This window comes from Oryctolagus cuniculus, chromosome 3, assembly GCF_051225735.1.
Source record: "Oryctolagus cuniculus isolate XC-2025 breed Fujian yellow rabbit chromosome 3, ASM5122573v1, whole genome shotgun sequence".
NCBI lineage: Eukaryota > Metazoa > Chordata > Mammalia > Lagomorpha > Leporidae > Oryctolagus > Oryctolagus cuniculus.
The window spans coordinates 171365001-171386606 of NC_142869.1; the positions used below are offsets into that span (position 1 = coordinate 171365001).

At 53.7% G+C, this 21606-nt stretch overlaps 1 protein-coding gene and 1 long non-coding RNA gene across 5 annotated transcripts in view; one reads left to right on the plus strand and one right to left on the minus strand.

Annotated features, from left to right (window-relative positions):
• Positions 1-3898: 3898 nt before the first annotated feature.
• FAM180A (family with sequence similarity 180 member A) lies at positions 3899-20135 on the minus strand. The gene is made up of 3 exons (XM_008258158.5): positions 20002-20135; positions 6660-6760; positions 3899-4697 (listed from the first exon to the last, which is right to left on the minus strand). The coding sequence occupies exons 1-3, from the start codon at positions 20075-20077 to the stop codon at positions 4353-4355; spliced, it is 522 nt and encodes a 173-aa protein (XP_008256380.1). The 5' UTR covers positions 20078-20135; the 3' UTR covers positions 3899-4352.
• The window catches only part of LOC149127600 (uncharacterized), a 151819-nt gene continuing 148719 nt past the window's right edge, over positions 18507-21606 (plus strand). The window contains exons 1-3 of one of the 4 annotated variants that reach the window (XR_016231090.1): positions 18507-18773; positions 19630-19723; positions 19937-20090. This is a non-coding gene — a long non-coding RNA (uncharacterized LOC149127600). Of the gene's footprint in view, positions 18774-18885; positions 19724-19936; positions 20091-20460; positions 20984-21606 lie in introns of those variants that run through there. The other 3 variants (XR_016231092.1, XR_016231091.1, XR_016231089.1) reach the window with 3 other exon arrangements.

Sequence of the window (21606 nt, forward strand, 5' to 3'; positions counted from 1 at the left end):
ATGATCCCCTGGGGTGAAGGTAAAGCGCCCAGGGGAGCAATGCCCCCCAAACCAGTTCTGGACTTCAAAGGCAGGTGCAACTGTGGGAAATCCAGGTTCTCTTTGGAATTATCTTGCCATTGTAGGACTGGTTGGGATGACTCATTTCTCTAAAAGACCTGCTCCTGAATTCACTATGTTCTGGGCTATTAGGACCACCTAAACTACCTTCCTTCAGTTTCTTAGACTTCCATTCAGATTAATGGGGATGCCAATGTGGGATGATTTTGAAACTCAGAATGAACACTACTGCATGGGTGGCGTTTGGGCTGCAAATATTAAAGAGACTGTTTGGTAATGAACAGCTGGGGAAGTCAACATCCACTATTCTACCCAAGAGCCACTTCAGATTCCTGGGTGAGATAATCTGAGAAAACAAGGATTCCAGTGGCTTTAGTAACTCCATCATGGCATTTTTATTACACCGTAAAGGAATATTTGTTCAATAAAGTTAGGTGAGGCAAGTGACACAGTAAGACCAGAAGTTCTCCTTCAGGACTTGGCGCATTTTTCAGATGAAGAAAAACCCTTTGGTCCCCCTCGGACGAGAGGTCTAAAGTGCTCAACCCTGAACAGCAGAAAGTGGAAGGGAGGCCAATGAGGGCTGGCAGAGGGGCAAGGCGGGGCGGTTCCACTGTGTGGAGCTTCAGTTTCACAACACGAAAAACTCGTGGCGATCTGTGTGGCACGAGCATGGAAGGAGACCAGAAAGTTCACGGAAAATGGAGTGAAACCATGTTTATTTGAGTGCCAAGAATTTTTGAAAGTTCTGTATTGTTTTCTCATAATAGGCATTTTCATGGACTTCCTGAAAATCCTTCATGTAGTTAACATTACCGTACCCTTGACATTGGTTAAGATGGTAACTTTTATGAGTTTTTTTCCTCTAATGGACAACAAGGAAATGGGTTAAGAAAGTAAAGGGTGTTGTGCACAGGCAGTTAATGAGCATTTCGTTTTCGATGAGTTTAGCTGTGGAAATATCTGTTGATTTACCACTTATGTGATTGTATTTTCAGTCAGTTCAAGGTGAGATGACTGAGCAATGCAAATTGCAGCGCAGAGAGGTTTGTCAATGTCTCTTGTGTGATGCGGGAGATAGCTGTGAGGATGCCAGCTACGGCAGAAACCTCCGGGGTCTTCGATCCTACAATTTCCCAGCAGTGTACACATGGCAGCAATGGGTCTGTAAGACAAGTTTCCACTGCAAGCATTACACTCTCACATTATTCTGTGAGTAAATGTGACAAAATGCAACCCTTCTGTCGTTGTGGAGAGAGCAACATGAACAAGGTGAAATGGGGGGAGGAAGAGAGAAAGAGAGGGGTTGGTGCTGTGGCGTAGCAGGTAAAGCCACTGCCTGCAGTGCTGGCATCCCATATGGGCGCTGGTTTGAGACCCGGCTGCTCCACTTCCGATCCAGCTCTCTGCTATGGCCTGGGAAAGCAGTAGAGGATGGCCCAAGTCCTTGGGCCCCTGCACTCACGTGGGAGACCAGGAAGAAGCTCCTGGCTCCTGGCTTCAGATCTGTGCAGCTCCAGCTGTTGCAGCCATCTGGGAGTGAACCAGCGGATGGAAGACCTCTTTCTCTCTCTGCCTTTCCTCTCTGTACAACTCTGACTTTCAAATAAATAAATAAATCTTAAAAAAAAATTAAGGGAGAGAGAAAACCACGTCTATCTACCAGTTCGCACCTTAAATGCTGCAACAGCCAGGGCTGAGGGTTGGGGGGTGGGGCTGAGGCTGGATCTGGGGGCTGGTAGTGCAATCCAGGTGTCCCATGTAGGAGGCCGGGACCTAATTACTGGAGACATCACTGCTGCCTCCCAGGGTGTGCATTGGCAGGAAACTGGAGTCAGGAGCTGGAGCCAGGAATCAGACCCAGGCCCTCTACTTTGGAGTGTAGGCATCTTAATCACTAAGTGTTAAATTCCTGCTCCAAGGGGCAGGGTATTTTGGGGAGTGAGGGATGGTGAGCATAATATATCATTTTCATGTCAATAAAGTAATTGTTATAAAACTTTTTGGGGTAAGAAATTAATCTGCTTTCAGATTCAAATCGTGTTTAAGAACCTAGTTATGGAAATAAAGTCTTCATTTGCCTTTAAAAAGGTAATTTCTTTTTTGTCAGTTGTTGACTACCATATGCTTTCAGGTCCCAAAAGTTCTACATACAAAGTGCCTTCAATTTTTTGTTGCTAGATGAATGAACCTAGCATTGCTACCCGTGATCCTGGGATTGAGCCTTCAATTCACAGGTCTCCTACCATTGGAGGAGGCATTGACCATAAAACAGTAGGCAGGGACTGCAGAGCTGGTCTTTCCATCTGATGAGGTCTGGGTACAGATCCATTCGGATGGGGGTGGAGTCTGGGGGGGTGGTGCATGACTGACTGCATGGTGTCTAGGGATGGAAGCCATTGTTGGTCACTTCCCAATCCCACAAGCAGGAAGAATGGAAAGAAAGAAGGTTCACTTCCTCTGGGGATTCACAGTCCTGTCTGTACACTGCTCTTGGTTTTAGCCAAGAGACTGAAAGACAGTATCAGAGTATGAGCAAGCAGTCAGAGGGATAGAAGTGGAGAGAAAGAGAGAGAGAGAGAGAGAGAGAAACAAAGTCAACCAGAAGGGGCCTGGAGGTGTATCAAGAAACAGATACAGATATTCAGAGTTGGGTCCAAATACAGAGTGGCAGAAATGCTGGAATGAAAGGAAAGAGACCAGCAGAGTTATGATGTCAATTAGAAAGAGAAAGACAGAACAACAAGTGTAACTCAGAACCTGGGCTTGAGGGCCGTATGAGAGCAATATGATCGGGGAGAGAGGCTGGGAGTTATCGCTCCTCTGGGCCTGAGAGTAGCACTACGCAAGACTGGAGATGATGCAGATGACATTTCCTGCATCCTTGTATTTCTCCAAAAAGACCCTGTTGCTAGGGCTGATAGGCAAAGCTCGTTTGTGTCAAATGACAATTGTTGAATAACCTTCGCAGAACCGAATTTAGCCCAGTGATTGTCATTCAAAGACTAGACTTTCTGCAGCTTCCAGTCCAACCCCAGCTGACACTTTGCCAAAGCTAGTAGCATTCTTGTGCTGTGAGGAGCCCTTGTAGAACCTAGCAGACACTTCAGCCAGGAACTGCTCTTTGACATAGAATGAGAACATACCTCACTACCTTAATCTTGAGGCTAAGGAAGAATGAACCAGGGAGGGCAGGTTACATCGGTAAAAATGCCTGACGGTGAGGGAGGCAGCAGAAAAACTCAGACCTGGGCAGAGAACAGGCCAAGCCCCAGCTCGCAGGGCAGCGTCGGTACAAACAGTCCTGCAGGCCTCTTGTTGTCCCTCCCTGCAGTATCTTGCAGGTAGTTCAACGATTGTAGGAATTTCAAAGGTGGAAGGAATCTTAGAGATTATCTTATCAATTCGTTCATTAGACTGTTTCCAATGAGTCTCCTAAGCTAGTAAATAAAAGCTGAAACTTTTCATATGTATAGTTTAGATGTTTAAATCAGTATTGAATCAACTTAAATCAGTATTTGGGCATTTGACAGGGTAACATCCTGTGTTTTCTTGGGTGCACCTGGTTATTTGAAGATGCTAACTTATTTTAGGATTGGGAGAGAGAGGCCGGGGCCACCTCTTCCATTCGCAAGGCCCCTCTGCGTTAGCTCGGGTTCTGTGTTGGAAAGACAAAGCAGGACTGGGCTCCCAGCACCTCTGTGGCCCCCTTTCTTGTTTCTTTTCTGTATACAATCAGCTTACAGAGAGGGTGAGTTAAGGCAGACAGGTCATAAAACCACTGATTTCCTGACCGATTCTTCCTGGTGGCTTTCGGAAAAACTCAGGGAGTGCATCCTTGGCTCACAACGCATTTATTTGGGTGTAGCTCTAGCTTCTTCGAGTTTACTATGGGACTGCTGGGAAGCCAGCTCCAGGCCGCTGTCCCCTCACCCCATCTTCGTGCCATGCCCACACTTCTCTGCCGCCCTCTCTCTCTCCCGCCCTCACTCCTGGTGTGTCCAGCGATGGCTCTGCTCTGCGGGGAAGCCTCTCTTAAGACTCCTGCATGACCTCAGGCAAAGCATCCCGCCTGGCAGGCATCCCGAGGGACCTCAGCGGCCCTTTCTCCCGGCACATGTGCCTGGCAGGAAGCTACCAAGCGCAGAGGGGCATCGGGGCTCCTTGTATTTTATCTCGGCCGATCTGTGTCGCTGGGCGTGTTTTCCTGCTGGGCTGTGTAGGTGGAGAGAGAGAAGGAAGCCTTTCTGGATTGCTGTGTGTGCAGGTCCCTGCTCCGGGGGCCCAGGCTCTCAGGGAGCCGCCCGGGGGCCTGAGGACCGCATCAGATCATGCCTCAGGGCCTGGAAGAGGCTGACCAGGGACTGGGCCCAGATGTCCTTCTGATACCCTTGGGACAGCGCCGTGCGGTAGGCCGCATAGGCGAGGGTCAGCACGGTCCTTTCAAAGTCCTCCCTCCTGAGGACGCCGGGGCGGCTGGCCAGGCTGGCGCTCAGCCGCCGGATGTCCGGCAGGCGCTTGGGGATGACATCGTTGCAGACGGCGCGGAAGTCCGCGGCCTTGCGCAGGGAGTCCAGCTCCTCGTCCCTGATGGAGATGTGCAGGTCGGGGCTGATGCGCAGCTCGGCCAGCAGGAACTGGTGAGAAACACAGGAGGCGGAAGACATGAGGGCGGGCCGTGCTCAGGACCAAGCCGCATTCCTCACAACCCGCATCCGCGCGGGGAGGCTTCGGGGGCAGAAGCTGTGGAATCCAGAGAGATGTGGGTTCCGGGCCTGCCTTTCCCACTGCCCATGGAATGGGGCAAGAGTTGCTCAATGTTTCCGAGCCTCGAAGCGCGGACACACCCAGCCTGGTGCCGGCCGCAGAGCTGCTGTTCAGGGGACCGCTGGTTCCAGGGTCTGGTGCCGTTCCCTGCCGCCCTAACTCCATCCCACCCACCACATACCTCCTAAAGCATACACCGGCTCTTCTGGGTAATTTCCCAAATCAGAATCTCGGAATTTGAAGGATGAGGAGAATTGTGCGAGGAGTTGGGTGGGATACAGAGACTGGGCTGTGTCTCTCTCTGCCTGCCCAGGGTAAGGGCTGGGTGGGCCTGCCATCTCCTTCCCTGGGCAGGGCCAGGCACACAGCAGGCACCTCACAGATGCTCGTAGCTGGAGGAACTCCAATTCCTAACTCTTCTCTCTGACTCCATCTTGCCCCTGTTCTGCTCCCTCCTGCGTGGTACTGTCTTTTATCTTCTTAAAACATGGATGGCGTGGGGGTGGGGGTGCTGACACTGTGGCACAGTGGCTTAAGCCACCACTTGCAAATGCTGGTGTCCCATATCCCAGCAGCAGTCTGCTCCACTTTGGAGCCAGCTTCCTGCCTGTGTCCCTGGGAAGCAGCAGCCCAAGTGCTTAAGTCTCTGCCACCCGCGTGGGAGAGTTGGCTCGAGTGCCAGGCTCCCAGCGTCAGCCTGACCCAGCCCTGGCCACTGCAGCCATGCGGAGAATGAGCCACTGGGTGGGAGATCTCTTTCTCTGTCACTCTGGCTTTCAAGTGAAACAAATCCATCTCTAACAAACCAGCCAAACAAGGATCTGCTGTGTGACTTCCACGTGTGAGACGTGGCATTTCCACTGTGCTCCCCACGGCAGGATTCAGTGGTGTGGCTAGAGCACAGTATCTCTTTCTTTTTTTTTTTTTTTACAGGCAGAGTGGACAGTGAGAGAGAGAGAGACAGAGAGAAAGGTCTTCCTTTGCCGTTGGTTCACCCTCCAATGGCCACCGCAGCCGGCGCGCTGCGGCCGGCCCACCGCGCTGATCCGATGGCAGGAGCCAGGTGCTTCTCCTGGTCTCCCATGGGGTGCAGGGCCCAAGCACTTGGGCCATCCTCCACTGCACTCCCTGGCCACAGCAGAGAGCTGGCCTGGAAGAGGGGCAACCGGGACAGGATCCGGTGCCCCGACCGGGACTAGAACCTGATGTGCCGGCGCCACAAGGCAGAGGATTAGCCTATTGAGCCATGGCGCCGGCCCTAGTATCTCTTTCTTAACCCAGCAGTCTCAGTGCATGGTCACATGGCTGAGGGGTGACAGAGCCAGGGCTGAGGCTCAGATCTGGAGCCACAGAAGGGGGAGGCAGACAGTGCAGCTTCAGGACGTGTGCCCTGTAGTTTGGTGGGGGTGCACTTTCAGTGAGGCGGGGGCCAGAGTTGAGCACAGAGAGCCTGCAGGGTGGCCCTGGGCTTCCAGAAGCCCCTCTCTGCCTACAGGGAAGCCTGGCAGCGTGATGGCACCCAGACCCTGGACCCTGTGGGTGAGTCATGCCTCAGAGCTGGTGGTGACTCCCAGGAATCAAACCGAAGCACTAATCCTGCCTCCACTGGACTGATGCCTTCCTTCCCTGCTGGGGGGAGGGGGGGCTGGAGGTCCTAGGGCTGCTTTGGGACCCGCAGGACTCCGTGACCCCCGCAACGAGTCTAGACCATTCCCCACAGCAGCAGGGGCCAGTCATGTTCAGGGTCTCTAGGAGGTCACTCCTCCAGAAAGCATCGAGAAGACCCAGTGCCTTCTAGGTGACCCAGATTGACGACCGTCCCGTCTGCCTACCTCGTAGAGCAGTTCCACTTCCTCCAAGGAGTTCTGCAGGACTGGGTTCAGTGGCAGGGACGAGGACCTCTTCGGCCGATGGGCAGCAGGGAACAGCACGGCTGGAAGAAATAGAACGTGAGCTCCGGGGAGGCTGTGTCCACACTGCCCTTCTCCCTCCTTAGCCTTGCTGTGGCCAGAGAGTCTCAGAAGCCATCGACGCAGCGTGGTGGTGGACACAGAGTGGGCATGGGGACCGACTCCCCTGGCACGTCCTGCAAAGCTCCTCGGGATATCAGACCCTGCAGTGGCTTCAAGCCTGGTGGCTCATCAGGCCCACCTGAGAAGGTATCCTTTTTGTGTGTTTATTTTTAAGATTTTATTTGTTTACTTGAGAGGTATCATTACAGACAGAGGCAGAGAGAGAGAGAGAGACAGACAGACAGAGAGGTCTTTCATGTGCTGGTTCACTCCCCAAATGGCCACCATGGCCAGAGCTGGTTCAATCCGAAGCCAGGAGCCAGGAGCTTCTTCTGGGTCTCCCACAAGGGTGCAGGGGCCCAAGCACTTGGCCTATCTTCTACTGCTTTCTCAGGCCACAGCAGAGAGCTGGATGGGAAGAGGAGCGCCAAGACACGAACCAGCACCCGTATAAGATGCCTGCTACTCCACGGTGCTGGTCCCCTGAGAAAGTTTTGAAAAATGCATGTGCCTAGGCATATGTAGGCCCTGAGGAATTTATACTAAAGCAAAGAGAGATAATGCAGAAGAGAAGTGAGCAAAGCTAAAGTTCCAAATTCAACAAAGAAGTCCCTAAAGATAGGAGGGTATCTCAAAGAGTTCAGAGAGAGTGGCGTTAAGTCTGTTTTGGTGCAAATTTTTTAAAGTTCATGTATATGAGAGGCCTTGAAAAAGCTCATGGGAACATGTGTGTGGTGAATAATCTATGCACTGGATTTCAAAATGTTTGTGCACCCATATCGTCTTATCTTTTAATTCCGTTTTCCGTGAACTTTTGGAAGTTCCTCTGTACTGTTCTCCAACAGTACTGCACCCCTGTGCGCTTTATTTTATCAGAATAAAGTGCTGCTTGATAGTCATTCTCCTTGCTCTTCATCAAGGATCAGGGCTACCCTGGCCTCCAAAATATATACAGAGGGCAAAAATAAAGGGAGAGAGCTGCCACAAGACCCGGACTCCTGGCTCCGAGGGACCGTGAGGCCCAGTTCAGGCTTCCCCCAGGCACCGTGGTTTAAGAATGCACTCAGCCTACAGTCAATGATTTGTCAATCTTGCTCCCCAGGGGTTGCACAGAGAGACGCGGGATAACCAGAGTTAGAGCTTGCTGGGGACCAGCAGGGGGAGGAGATAGACTATTTATTACCAAGCACAGGCCTGCTGGCTATAAGCTGCAGTTCTCGGAGATCCTATCAGGCTGGGATAAACAGCCCTGACTACCGCCACAGCCCCACTGTGCTGCAAGGATTGCTAAACCTGCTGCCAGCTGATAACAAAAGGTGCAGTTTCTCCAAGACATTTGATTGTCATCTGCCAGAAAATGGAGGACATAACTAAGACTGCGATGGCAGAGTGGCGCCCCCTGAAGTTGTGCAAAGCGCAACTTGTAGAACCGAAAACGACCACTCTGCTGGTCAGGGACGGAGCTCGGAGCCCTGAGGAGAAGGCCTGGTGGTGTCCGGTGCACTGTGTTGTAGGAGGCAGGGACCACGTCACGCATTTAAGATGGATTTCCGGCAGAAGGGATAAAAGGTGAAATAGCTTGAACTCACAGGAACTTTCCCGAAAACTTCTTTGTAGCCATCTCCCACTTCCCAGCAAACGAGCTGGTTGGAGGTAGCTTGTTACGCTCCATACCACAAGTTCCTCAGGGGCTGGGATACATGTGGCTTTGTGTTTGGGCACCTGTGGCAGAGCCTGGCAGGCTTCTAGGGAGTGCACTAGGCTTAGCTACTGGCTGGCAGAATCCTTGTCTGAAGGACTCTCTGGCCTGCAGTGCGACCAGCGTGGGAAGGAGCCTTTGAACTTGGAGCAATAGCCCAGGGTCTTAGGGGAGTTTCCTAGATGTTAGGGCTCGTGGAGCCCCTGGCTTCTGTTCATCCACGGTCTCTGCCTGTGGTTTTAGGGGAGCTGAGGTGAGTGAGGCACCTCCGACTCTGCTGGTTCATACCGTTAGCATCACCTGTTAAAAAATACTGACCCCGGCCGGCACCGCGGCTCACTTGGCTAATCCTCCGCCTTGCGGCGCCGGCACACCGGGTTCTAGTCCCGGTCGGGCGCCGGATTCTTTCCCAGTTGCCCCTCTTCCAGGCCAGCTCTTTGCTGTGGCCAAGGAGTGCAGTGGAGGATGGCCCAAGTGCTTGGGCCCTGCACCCCATGGGAGACCAGGAGAAGCACCTGACTCCTGCCTTCAGATCAGCGCGGTGCGCTGGCTGCGGCGGCCATTGGAGGGTGAACCAAGGGCAAAGGAAGACCTTTCTCTCTGTCTCTCTCTCTCACTGTCTACTCTGCCTGTCAAAAATAAAAATAAAAATAAAATTAAAAATAAAAATACTGACCCCTGGTCCCAGCTCCAGGATGCCGATTCCGCAGAGCCAGGGTGTACTGGGGACGTTAGGTTTTGTACGTCTTCCCGGGGTAGAGGATCACTGTCCTCATCAGGAGGCGCTTGGACTGTGCTTGTGAAGTTGTACAGAAGCCACTGCCCCTGCTGGGTGTCCGCTTTGGGCTAGCCCAGTGGTCATCAACCTGACTTTGCTGCAGCATCACCCGGGAACCTCTCACAACTGAAGCTCACACCCTAGGCCACCTTAGGGGTTCCCTGGGGGTGGCATCGGAACTTTGACAGCTTCCAGGTGACAGTGGCAGCCAGCATCGATAACCACTGGGTGGCCCAGGTCCCTGATAAGCAGGTGGAGCCCTTGTACCATAAAACAGTTCAAGGCTCACTCCAGCGGGCCTCCCAGAGACATCTGAAGAGACCAAGGGCATCATGCTGTTGGAGGCTGTAGGTGGAGGCACAAAGAGGGTGTAGACGTTGCCTCTGCTTTCTCTTCAGTAGACATGGAACCAGGCTCACAGCGGGCCTAGACGGGTCTCGCCTGGGGCGTGCCCTGTTTCTTGCTCTGTGCCCAACTCCTCTTCCCATCCAGAAAGCATGGATGAAACCCCTTTTCAGCGTAGGATCTATCTGTGAGATCCATTTTGCTTCTTTAATTCTGCTCCCAGAAGTTCTCTCTTGTTGCAAAGTTGAAGGTATTGTTCCCTTTTAAAAACATTCACCGCTAGGCGGATGGGGAGGGGACAGGGAGGGAGTGGCGTGGATGTGGAGGCCTTTCTGCCCCTGTAATCACAGGGTGGCCACCTCCTGGGAAGCCATTCTCTGCCCTAGACCTGCACTTCCTCACTCAATGGCTTGTCTGCACACGGCAATGCTGCGGTAGCGTGCTCGCGCCAGGTGAACCCCGAGTTCTCAAAGGGTCGAGAAGAAAATGCTTCCGATTCAAAGCTTAGCCTGAAAATGGGAACACTTGTTTCCAATAGCCCTCGTTCGCCTCCTTAATAATGCCTCCCTCTGGAGGTTAGCATTAGACAGGGCTCCAGTGTGCAGACTCTTGCTCTGGGAGGTCTGTATGGGGAGCACAGGAATCTTAAAGGCGGGTCCCTCCCTCCCCGCCCCTTCAGCCCTGGCAGTAATTGCCGTCACGTTTCCGTAGCTGCTTTGACCCTGGGCGTCGGGCAGAGGTGCGGGTGCTTGTGCCCCCGCAGGTGGCTGGAGGGCAGCCAGCCCTGGGGCTGGGGTGTCATTGACTCTGCAGCTGCCCATGCCTAACTCTATGTGAGGCGAGACCTGGAGAGGACAAATCCATCTCCCCTGGAGACGCTGGAGGTGGGTGAGGAGCCGCTCGGTGGACGCAGTGTATGGATGCAGAAGTGGGGTTGATGTTGCGACACAGCTGCTTAAGCTGCCGCCTGTCACACCAGCATCCCACATTGGAGTGCAGGTTTGAGTCCCAGCTGCTCCACTTCCAATCCAGCTCCCTGCTAAGGCGCCTGGGAAAGCAGCGGAAGACGGCCCAAGTGCTCGGGCCCCAGCACCCACAAGGGAGATCTGGCTGGAATGCCAGCCTCCTGGCTTCGGCCTGGCCCAACTCCAGCTGCTGTGGCCATTTGGGGAGTGAAGCAGCAGACGGAAGCTTGCTCGCTCTCTCTCTCTCTGTCACTCTGCTTTTCAGATAAATCCATATTTTTTTTCTTTTTAAACCCACAGAGATTAACAATTGAATGTCTAGGCACCCTGGGATGTTCTTGTCCATGATGAAGGCTCAACCCTGCCAGACACAGCCACGGCGAGACAAGGGCCGGCCGACTCCGAGCTGTCCACCTGGATGCAAAGCTTGAAGCTCTGACAGCGTTGGAGAAACATCCAAGTTTCCTGGGGAGCCTTCGGGGCAGCCGCACCGTGTGCTGTTGTTCCCCATCTCTGTCTCCGTGTGCTTTCAGCATCCATTCTACCCATTTCACATCCTGCCCCTTTATCACTGGACGGCCAGCTCCAGGCAGGGATGGGGCAGGGGCCCGCGCTTCTCCTGTGTGACCGTGGGGTCTGGGTGATGCAGGAGCTCTGAGTGCAGCCCCGATGCAGATTTAGGAATGACTTCTTCTTCTTCTTCTTCTTCTTCTTCTTCTTCTTCTTCTTCTTCTTTTTTTTTTTTTTTTGACAGGCAGAGTGGACAGTGAGAGAGACAAAGGTCTTCCTTTGCCGTTGGTTCACCCTCCAATGGCCGCCACAGCAGGTGTGCTGTGGCCGGCGCACCGCGCTGATCTGATGGCAGGAGCCAGGAGCCAGGTGCTTCTCCTGGTCTCCCATGGGGTGCAGGGCCCAAGCACTTGGGCCATCCTCCACTGCACTCCCTGGCCACAGCAGAGAGCTGGCCTGGAAGAAGGGCAACTGGGACAGAATCCGGCGCCCCGACCGGGACTAGAACCCGGTGTGCCGGCGCCGCAAGGCGGAGGATTAGCCTAGTGAGCCGCGGCGCCGGCCAGGAATGACTTCTAGACCGTGAGCTAGACGCGAAGAAGCACAACCACAGCCCTGGAGACTGGAGGCTTTGCCGGGCTTTCTTCCCATCCCGTCTGTCTTGTCTCCCGCATGGATGGAGGTCATCTCAGGTTCGGCTTCCTGCTCGCCACAGGTCACCTGAGCACCGAGCCACAGCCAAGGCTGCAGAGGCGTGGGCGTCCGAACTCCTGGCTTTGTGCACCTCCCGCTTGGTGTCAAACCCAGTCCGTTTGCTTTCTACATCAGTCCACACCCCCGCCCCGCTCACCCTCCTGGATGTGCCTCTGTCCTGGGGGACACCTGAGCTGCATGTCGTCTCCTTGCCTGTGAGACCACTGCCCAGGCTGGCCCTTGGCACGGGCTCCTGGCCTCTGAAAGGTTGGACCGACCAGCGTAGAACAAGTGATTCCCTTGCTGAAGGTCACGCCACACGGCCCAGGTTAGTCCAGGAGCGGAGTCAGAGGTTCAAGGCTCCCAGGTAACCGTGTGTTCTGTCCTCGTCACCTGGTGGGAGACAACTTTGGACCTCACATTGAAGTTGTACGGTGTGCGGCTCGGGAGCACTGGGTGCCTGTCTATGCGCCTTGTGCTGTCCCTGTGTTCCTAGGAGGTAGGTACTCACTTCCTGTTTCATAGATGAAGAAACTAGGCGGCTCAGGAATCCTTCCACCCGATTTGTTTGAGGTAGGACTAGGCTGTAACTCAGATCTCTGGGACCCTAAAACCCAGTCTCACCCAGGGGGTGATCAGTTATGTGTTTATGTGGGTGCCTCTGCCCAAAGACCAGGCAATCCGAAGTTCTAAGTAACTACAAGAAGGGCAGCCAGTGAATTATGAATGAGCGAATGCATTTGCTGTCATAGTCTTAGGGCCGGTGTTATGGTAGCAGGGTAAGCAATTGCCTGGGACGCCAGCATCCTATGTGAGCCCTGGCGTGAGTCCCAGCCACTCCACTTTTTTTTTTTTAAGATTTATTTTGTAAAATATTTGAATGGCATGGTTACAGACACTCAGAGAGAGAGAGAGAGAGAGAGAGAGAGAATCTTCCATCCACTGGTTCATTCCCCAAATGGCTGCAAATGGCCAGGGCTGTGCTAGGCTGAAGCTAGGAGCCTGGAGCTTCTTCTGGGACTTCCACATGGGTGCAGGGGCCCAAGCACTTGGGTCACGCTCTGCTGCTTGCCCAGATGCATCAGCAGGCAGCTGGATCGGAAGTGGAGCAGCTGGGTCTGGAACTGGCACCCATACGGGCCACTGGTGTTGCGGGTGGTGGCTTTACCTGCTGTGCCACAGTGCTGGCCCCCAACTGTTCCGCTTCTGATCCATGTCCCTCCTAATGTTCCTGGGAAAGCAGCGGAAGATGGTCCAAATGCTTCGTCCCCTGCACCCATGTGGGAGATCTAGATGGAGTTCTGGGCTCCTCGCTTTAGCCTGGCTCAGCCCCCGACCACTGTGGCCATTTTGGGAATGAACCGGCAGATGGATGATCTCTCTACGTCTCTCTAACTCTGCCTTTCAAATAAATCAACAAAAACCTCACATATCCTTAAATGAATCACAAGCATTTGTAAAAGCTCAAACTTTGCTTTATAACAATGTGTGTGTATCAGGCCAAATTGCTACAGCCTGTAGGCCCCGCTGGCTTGCGTGGATCCTTGATTGCTGTCTCCCTGTTCCTTTCTCCTGGCCCAGGCACGGCCCAGCTCCACCGGTTCTAGGCTTGGCCCCAAGCACCCGCGTGGCTGGAGGAGAACAGCCCCTGTGATGTGCGCTCGCCCCACGCTCGCGCCCACTCGCCCCACACGGGCACCCACTTCTCCAGTGCTGCTGCTCCCTCCGTCCTCACTTCCTGCCCGTCTGCCCTCCCCTGTTTCGCAGCTCGCAGGCCCGGCTCTGAGCGCTGTCCTCGCTGGGGCCACCCTCACTTCCGTCCTCGCTTCCTGCCCGTCTGCCCCCTGTTCCGCAGCTCGCAGGCCCGGCTCTGAGCGCTGTCCTCGCTGGGGCCACCCTCACTTCCGTCCTCGCTTCCTGCCCGTCTGCCCCCTGTTCCGCAGCTCGCAGGCCCGGCTCTGAGCGCTGTCCTCGCTGGGGCCACACTCACTTCCGTCCTCGCTTCCTGCCCGTCTGCCCCCTGTTCCGCAGCTCGCAGGCCCGGCTCTGAGCGCTGTCCTCGATGCTGGCCACCCTCACTTCCGTCCTCACTTCCTGCCCGCCTGCCCCCTGATCCGCAGCACGCAGGCCCGGCTCTGAGCGCTGTCCTCGCTGGGGCCACACTCACTTCCGGGTGGACTCCGGTGCTGTGTTCCCAGCGGCCTGGTGAAATCTGGTGCGTTTGCAGTTTGTCATTTCTCCTTACTGTATCCTCAACCCTCAGCGTGGGCACACACACACACAACACACACACATTCACACAACACACACACATTCACACAACACACACCTACATGACACATACAACACACATTCACACACAACTTAACACACAACACGACACACAACACATACAACACACACTCACACGTAACACACACCCATGTGACACACACAACACATTCACACACAACAAACAACACAACACACGTAACACACAACACATACCCACATGACACGGACAACACACAACAAACACAACACATACACACAACACAACACATTCACACAACACACACAACAAAATATACAACATACGACACACACACAACACATGCTTACACCACACCTACATGAAACATACAACACACATTCACACACAACACACTTAACACACAACAAACACAACACGACACACAACACATACAAAACACACTCACACATAACACACCCACGTGACACACACAACACACATTGACACACAACAAACAACACAACACACACTCATGTGACACACAACACATTCACACACAACAAACACAACACATACCCACACACAACACAACACATTCACACAACACACACAACAAAATATAGAACACATACAACACAACACACACAACACATACCTACATAACACATACAACACACATTCACAGACAACACACATAACACACAACACACTCACAACATGACACACACAACATATATAACACACACATCACACCCACGTGACACACACAACACATTCACACACAACAAACAACACAGCACACATAACACGTAACACACACCCACGTGACACACAACACACATTCACACACAACAAACAACACAACACATAACACAACACACACATATGACACCTACAACACACATTCACACACAACAATCACAACACATACTCACAACACAACACATTCACACACAACACATACAAAATACAGAACTCATACAACACAACACACACCTACATGACACATGCAAAACACATTCACACACAACACACTTAACACACAACACACATGACACACCACACAACACACACTCACAACACGACACACACAACATATACAACACACACTCACACATAATGCAACACACACCCACATGACACACACAACACATTCACATACAACAAACAACACAACACACACAACACATACATATAACACAATGCAACACACAACACACAACACACACAACACACACTACATAACAACACATACAACACACAAATAACACACAACACACACCCACATGACACACACAACACAACAAACACAACACACATTCACACAACACATGACAACACACACAACACACAATATGCACACATAACAACACACACACTCACACAACACACACACACACAACACACACAACGCATTCCCACACAACACACACATACAGAACACACTCACGACACAACACATACTCGACACACACCACACACGCGCGCACAGCCCTCCTGGTCGTGTCCCGTCGCTCGGCTCGGCGGCTCAGGAGTCGCCCTCACTTTGCTGCCCTCACCGGCAATCTCCCAGCCTAGCCCTGGGTTTCCGTGGCTCCCGCTGGGTCTCATCACGCCTGGCCTGCCGCACCTCCCCGGGGTGTCTGCGTGCATCCTTGGCCCGGGCCCTCGCCGCCTTCTTCCCACGGCACCCGGAGGGAATCTGCGCACGCAGGTCTGACGATGCTGCCCCTTGTGGCCTTCCAGGGAAGCGCAGCTCCTCGGATGGCTCCCGGCTGACTCCTACCACCTCCCTGGACTGAGCTGCGCTCATGCCCAGGCTCATGGCACTGCAGCCACGGGCGCCTCCTCACCTGTGGGCACCAGGCGGGCTTCTGCCACAGGGCCTTTGCGCATCTTCCTGGAATGCTCTTCCTCTGGAGAGCACGTGAGTCTCTCCCTTCTCAGGTTTTTCATCACCTCCTCAGTGAGGCCCTCGGTGCCTACTATATTAAAAATTAACTCTAACTCCTGCCCCTACTTTATCACCATCCCACAGCCCCATTTCTTATCTATATGTCCTCCTGTAAATCCGTATCTCTGTATCATCTCTCTAATTACTGTATGTGTTTATCGCCTGTCTCCCCTCACTAGGGTATCAGCTCCGTGAAGGTATAGGACTTTGTTTTGTTCATGGCGGTATTCCCATAGAAACACATTACCCATCCTTGTCACTAAATTCCAATCTTTTCAGTCAGAGTGATTTACACAATGCTTCTCTCTCTCTCTCTTTTTTTTTAAGATTTCATTTATTTATTTGAGAGGTAGAGTTACAGACAGTGAGAGAGAGAGAGAGACAGAGAGAAAGGTCTTCCATCCTGCTGGTTCACTCCCCAAATGGCCTCAATGGCCGGAGCTGGGCCGATCTGAAGCCTGGAGCCAGGAGCTTCTTCCAGGTCTCCCACATGGGTGCAGGGCCCAAGCATGCTAGCCACTTTCCACTGCTTTCCCAGGCCACAGCAGAGAGCTGGGTGGGAAGTGGAGCAGCCGGGACTGGAGCTGGTGCCCATTTGGGATGCCGGCACCATCCATAGGCAGATCTTAGCCTGCAACACCACAGCACTGGCCCTGCTTCTCTTCCTGACGGGGCGATTCAGGGGTTTATGTGCGGTTCCAGGTCCTGGCCAACGATCAGACATTAGATGTTGACATCTGTCTCTACCTCAGCCCCTCCTCAGCTCAGAGGAGGCCCTGTTCTGGCGAGGAAGAAGTGGCTTTTAACTTCTCAATGAAGGCTGTTGCTGCCTCCCCACACCTGCCTCTTCCAGGCTTCCTGGCTTAGACCTGCAGATAACAGAGCAGTATGAAGGCTCACCGCTGTTTCCACTTAGCTGTGCCTAACATTTGTCCTAGAAAGGCTGTTGGGAAAGGATTCAGCCTGCAGACCGGCTCAAGCCAAAAGACAGCTGAGTTCTGAATGAACTGGTTAAAGCAGCTGTATGGAAATGACAGTGAGTGTGGAGGGAAACGCTCTTATTCATGAAAGATCTCTCGCCAGGTCCTCCTGATGTCATTGACTTTCTGGCTCCTAAGGCAGCCCTTTGGAAATCTGAGTTCCGAGCAAGCCAGGGTCTTGGCCCTGAGTGCTGGGGTTCCCTGGAGTGCTCCCGTGGGGAGCTGGTGTTGCTAGAAAGATCCACTAGGTTAGGAGGGCGGCCCAGGGGGAGTGGCGAGATGGTGGGTAGAAGATAAAGCTGCCTCCTGAGATCCTGGCATCCCATATATGGGTGCTGGGTCAAGTCCCAGCTTCTCCACTTCTGATCCGGCTCCCTGCTAAAGACCTGGAGAAAGCAGCAGCAGATGGCCCAAGTGCTTGGGCCCCGCACTCATGTGGGAGACCAGGATGCAGCTCCTGGCTCCTGACCTTGGCCTGGCTTCACCCTGGCCATTGGGCTGCCTGGGGGGGATGAACCAACAGATGGAAGATCTCTCTCTCTCACCCTCTCTCTCTCTTTCTCTCTCCCCCTGCCCCATAACGCTTTCAAATGAATAAATAAATCTTTTAAAAATTATATATACATATACTTTAATTTTTTGAAGTCTGGCTAGGGCTCCCTTGGGAAGCAGTGCTTCCGCAGGACTGGGGTGTGTGGGGAATCCGGCCACTGTGTGTGTGTGTGTGTGTGAGAGAGAGAGAGAGAGAGAGAGGGAGAGACATCGGGCGCCCCGGGTTGGCCCTGACCGCAGGTGAGTCATTCGGTGGTAATCAAGCAGGCAGGGCGGGAATTGGGCAACCCTGGATCCTGGCGTGGAAGCTACCTCCCAGGGCGGATCCTAGAGAGCATTTCTGAGAGAGGCGGGGCTGTGGAAGGAGAGAGGGCGCCCTGTGGGCAGCTGCACGTCTTTGGGTTCTTTCTGCATTTCTGCAGGGGGAGCAGGGATGGGGGAGGGGTAGGGGGTAGGGGGCCAAGGCCATACGGATGGCGCAGGAGGCTCATGTAGGCAGAGGGCGTCCTCCCACTCTTTCCAAAGGACGTTCTAAACTGGAGCTGGAGTCGGGGCGGGAGAAGGACGAAGGTGTGAGAGCAAGGGACATGTGGCCAAAGTGTTCTTTATTTGGGTGTGACTCCCAGTCCATCCGTAAAAAATGGCAAGTATTGTGTGTGCCTTTTGGTAATTAGCAAAAAAAATGTTCAAAATGCAGGGAATCAGCTACAGGGACGACTTCCGAAGCTGGTGGAAGGATTCCACATCAGCTGCTGACTCTGAACGCGGGTTAGGGCCACTGCTCCAGCACTTTGCATCCGTGGGCTCACCGCGCCCTCTGTGCTGGTCCTGCTGGCCTTGGGTCTCTCCAGCGATTGGGACAGCCCTTCCCCAGTGAGGAGGGGGCTGGGCCACAGTGTTGCTGTTGGACCCTCTTTTGAGAGCCCCAGACTTGTCTTTAAGGAAGGAGTTTCATGTTTGAGCTGGCATTTACAGGGTGCTGTGTCATTTAGAAAGCATTCTCACTCACATTTTTTAATCTGGGCCTCTCAGTTACACTGCGAGGGGCAGTTGTTAGCAAAGCTCAGAGAAGTTCCGAGATTGGCCAGCGATCACACAGCTGTGGCTGCCTTCAATCTGGGTCCCTTGCAGGGTAGCTCACGATCCGTGCTTACAAGCCGTATTGTGAGTTCAAGATCCCTTCTGGTTTTCCAACAGCCTGGGTTATCCCTTTTCAATAGGCAAGGTCAGTAGACGGGACAAGGGAGGAGGTAGTAGAATCCAACCCTGGGACATCTTTGCACTGTGCCTCTCCCAATGTGTGTGCACACCATGAGCAGGTGTGTGTGTGTGTGTGTGTGTGTTTATATGCAGTGTTGGTATGAAAAGAAAGGGTAAAAGGCTGCATTATTTGCCTCTGGGCAAAAATTATTTCACAGCTCAGCTCAGAGGAGGGCAGGTCCCTAATACCGGGCTGAACCGTGAGGCACTAAAAACCGAAATAAGCACAGTGGCTTTGCCCCACTCCCCACCCCCGCCTTCAGGGCAGGCTCCTCTGTGTTGCTCACTCCTTTCCTGACACTGCCCTTGACAGCAGGGGGCTCATCCCGTCCCACGCCGCGGTGCTAGTGGGAGCGCGAGGAGCACCCCCGAGCCTGACCTGAAGGAGCCCCATCCTTCTTCCGGTTCTCGGCCGGCTTTTGGGGGTGGGAAGGCCTCCCTATAGATTGGGGGCCAAGAGTGGGCAACAACGTTGGACCCTCATTTCCTAAGAACGATTGATCGGCTGGGGGTGCTGCCAGTGTCTGCCAAGCAGAGCCAGTCCCGGGAGTGTGGAGGAACGGTGTCACCCCAGGTCTGAGGGCCACCTCCTCGGGGACAGGCAGTGAGACAAGAGTTTCTGCTGGCGACCCTGTCTTCCGTGGATTGGTGAGGGGCTGGTGGGAGTAGCAGGGCCCATGCGTAGCAGGTGCGGAGGGGTTTGTCTGTCCTTGCCTGCCACGGAGCCAGCTCTACCTGCTTGCCTAGTCGCGTGCACCTGTGGTCAGGAGGCAGCCTGGAGAGGCCTCCTGCCTCCCAGCACCCGTGTTCCGGCCTTTCAGCTACAGGCCGCAGCACCTGCTCTCGACGCCCTGCCCGAGCTGCAGCAGCGTGGGGGGACCTGCAGGAAGCACGCCCACGTCCGGTGAAGCAGCAGTGAGTTCTGTCTGGCCTGCCCGGGGCGGGAGGGTTGCTCTCTGCATTCTCCGCCTTGGCCAAGGGCCCAGAGCAGTGGCTTTGATTTTTCTCAGTGTCATTTTCCCACTCCCTTTTTATAAGAAGCCCAGAAGCGTAAAGCAATGGGCAGAGATATTAGGAGGGTGTGGTGGGGCTTCTAATTTCCTTCCCACCCCTTCCTTCCCCTCCAAGTCCCTGATTGTCTTCAAGAAAGAAAAGACAGCATCAAACCAACAAAAGAATAAAAAGCAACTCACCCCTGCTCCACCTGTGGGACACGGTAGCCTGCGCATTGTAATACAACAGCAGAAGCAGCAGCGTCTTCCAACACATCTTGTCTGCCAAGGTGAGAAAGCGGCCCTTTCTAGCCGAGGGGACCCCGGTGGCTACAGGTACGCTCGCGAAAGCCGATGCTGCCCGGGAGACGATGGCTCGCCACTCGCTTGGCTTTCAGGAAGAGCCGAGGTGCCCTCGCCTGGCCTCAGGAGGGCGGAGGCAGGCGGCTGCTCCTGGGTGGGACGGGAGCCGGCACCTCTCTTAATCCAGCTCTCTCTGGGATTGGGGGACCGGGCTTCCACACAGAGACTGTTTTTGAGCACATCTGGAGTGACTCACGGGGCATGTGATCTCCCTGGCAGTGGGGTGGATAAATATAATTTCTGCTCTTGACTTCCATGTGTTGGATGCGCCCACTGGAATTTTTCTTTCACAAACAGACCCGCGGAACTTGTTAGAGAGCCCGGTGAAGCGTTGGCTGCTCTCCGCGTCCACACACACTGCACCCGAGCCAGGCTGACGGGAGGAAGGGCTGGGAGGAGGCTGCCTTCAGGACAGCAAGAGCGTTGTGGTGCCTGGGCCGGGTGTCATGGGTGCCCGTCTCTGGAGCTAGACCTAGGCGTCTGGGTGCTGAGTCTTCCCTGGGCTCTGGCTGGGAGAGGGGTCGTTGCACTTGTAAGGGAGCAGAAGTGGAGAGGTGTGTAGGCGTGTGTGTGAACGTGTGTGGGTGAGGATTCGGGGGTCAGAGGACTCCCCACCCGTGTTCATCACTGTGACAAAATACCCAAGGCTGGGTCAGCTATAGAGAAAAGAGGTTTATTTATTTTACCATTCTAGAGGCCCAAGGGCATGGCATTGGCATCTCATTGGCTCTTATTAGGGCCATGGGGAGCAGCATCACAATAAAAGAGATCCTTCGGTGAAACAGGAAGCCAGAAGATTCAAGGTCAAGCGCTTTTTTTTTTTTTTTTTTTTTTTTTTTTGACAGGCAGAGTGGACAGTGAGAGAGAGAGACAGAGAGAGAAAGGTCTTCCTTTGCCGCTGGTTCACCCTCCAATGGCCGCCGCTGCAGCCGGCGCACCGCGCTGATCCTGGCAGGAGCCAGGAGCCAGGTGCTTTTCCTGGTCTCCCATGGGGTGCAGGGCCCAAGCACCTGGGCCATCCTCCACTGCACTCCCTGGCCATAGCAGAGAGCTGGCCTGGAAGAGGGGCAACCGGGACAGAATCCGGCGCCCCAACCGGGACTAGAACCCGGTGTGCCGGCGCCGCAAGGTGGAGGATTAGCCTATTGAGCCACGGCGCCGGCTCCCTGCTCATTTTTTTTTTTAATAACAACCCATTCTTGTCGGACTAATTGGGGTTTCAGGAGAACTACATTAACTTCTTCTTTTTATTATTTCTCTGGGCAAGAGACAGACAGGGAACCTGGGACCAGACCAATGTGATTCTCACAAGCAAAATGGTAGTGTTTTCCCATGATCATTTGAAAAGTGCTTCCGTAGACACCTTAATTTTGTCCAGTATGACTTTCTCACCTTGTATGAAACCGCAGACAGCACATTTAAAAGTCACTTAACGTGTGCCGG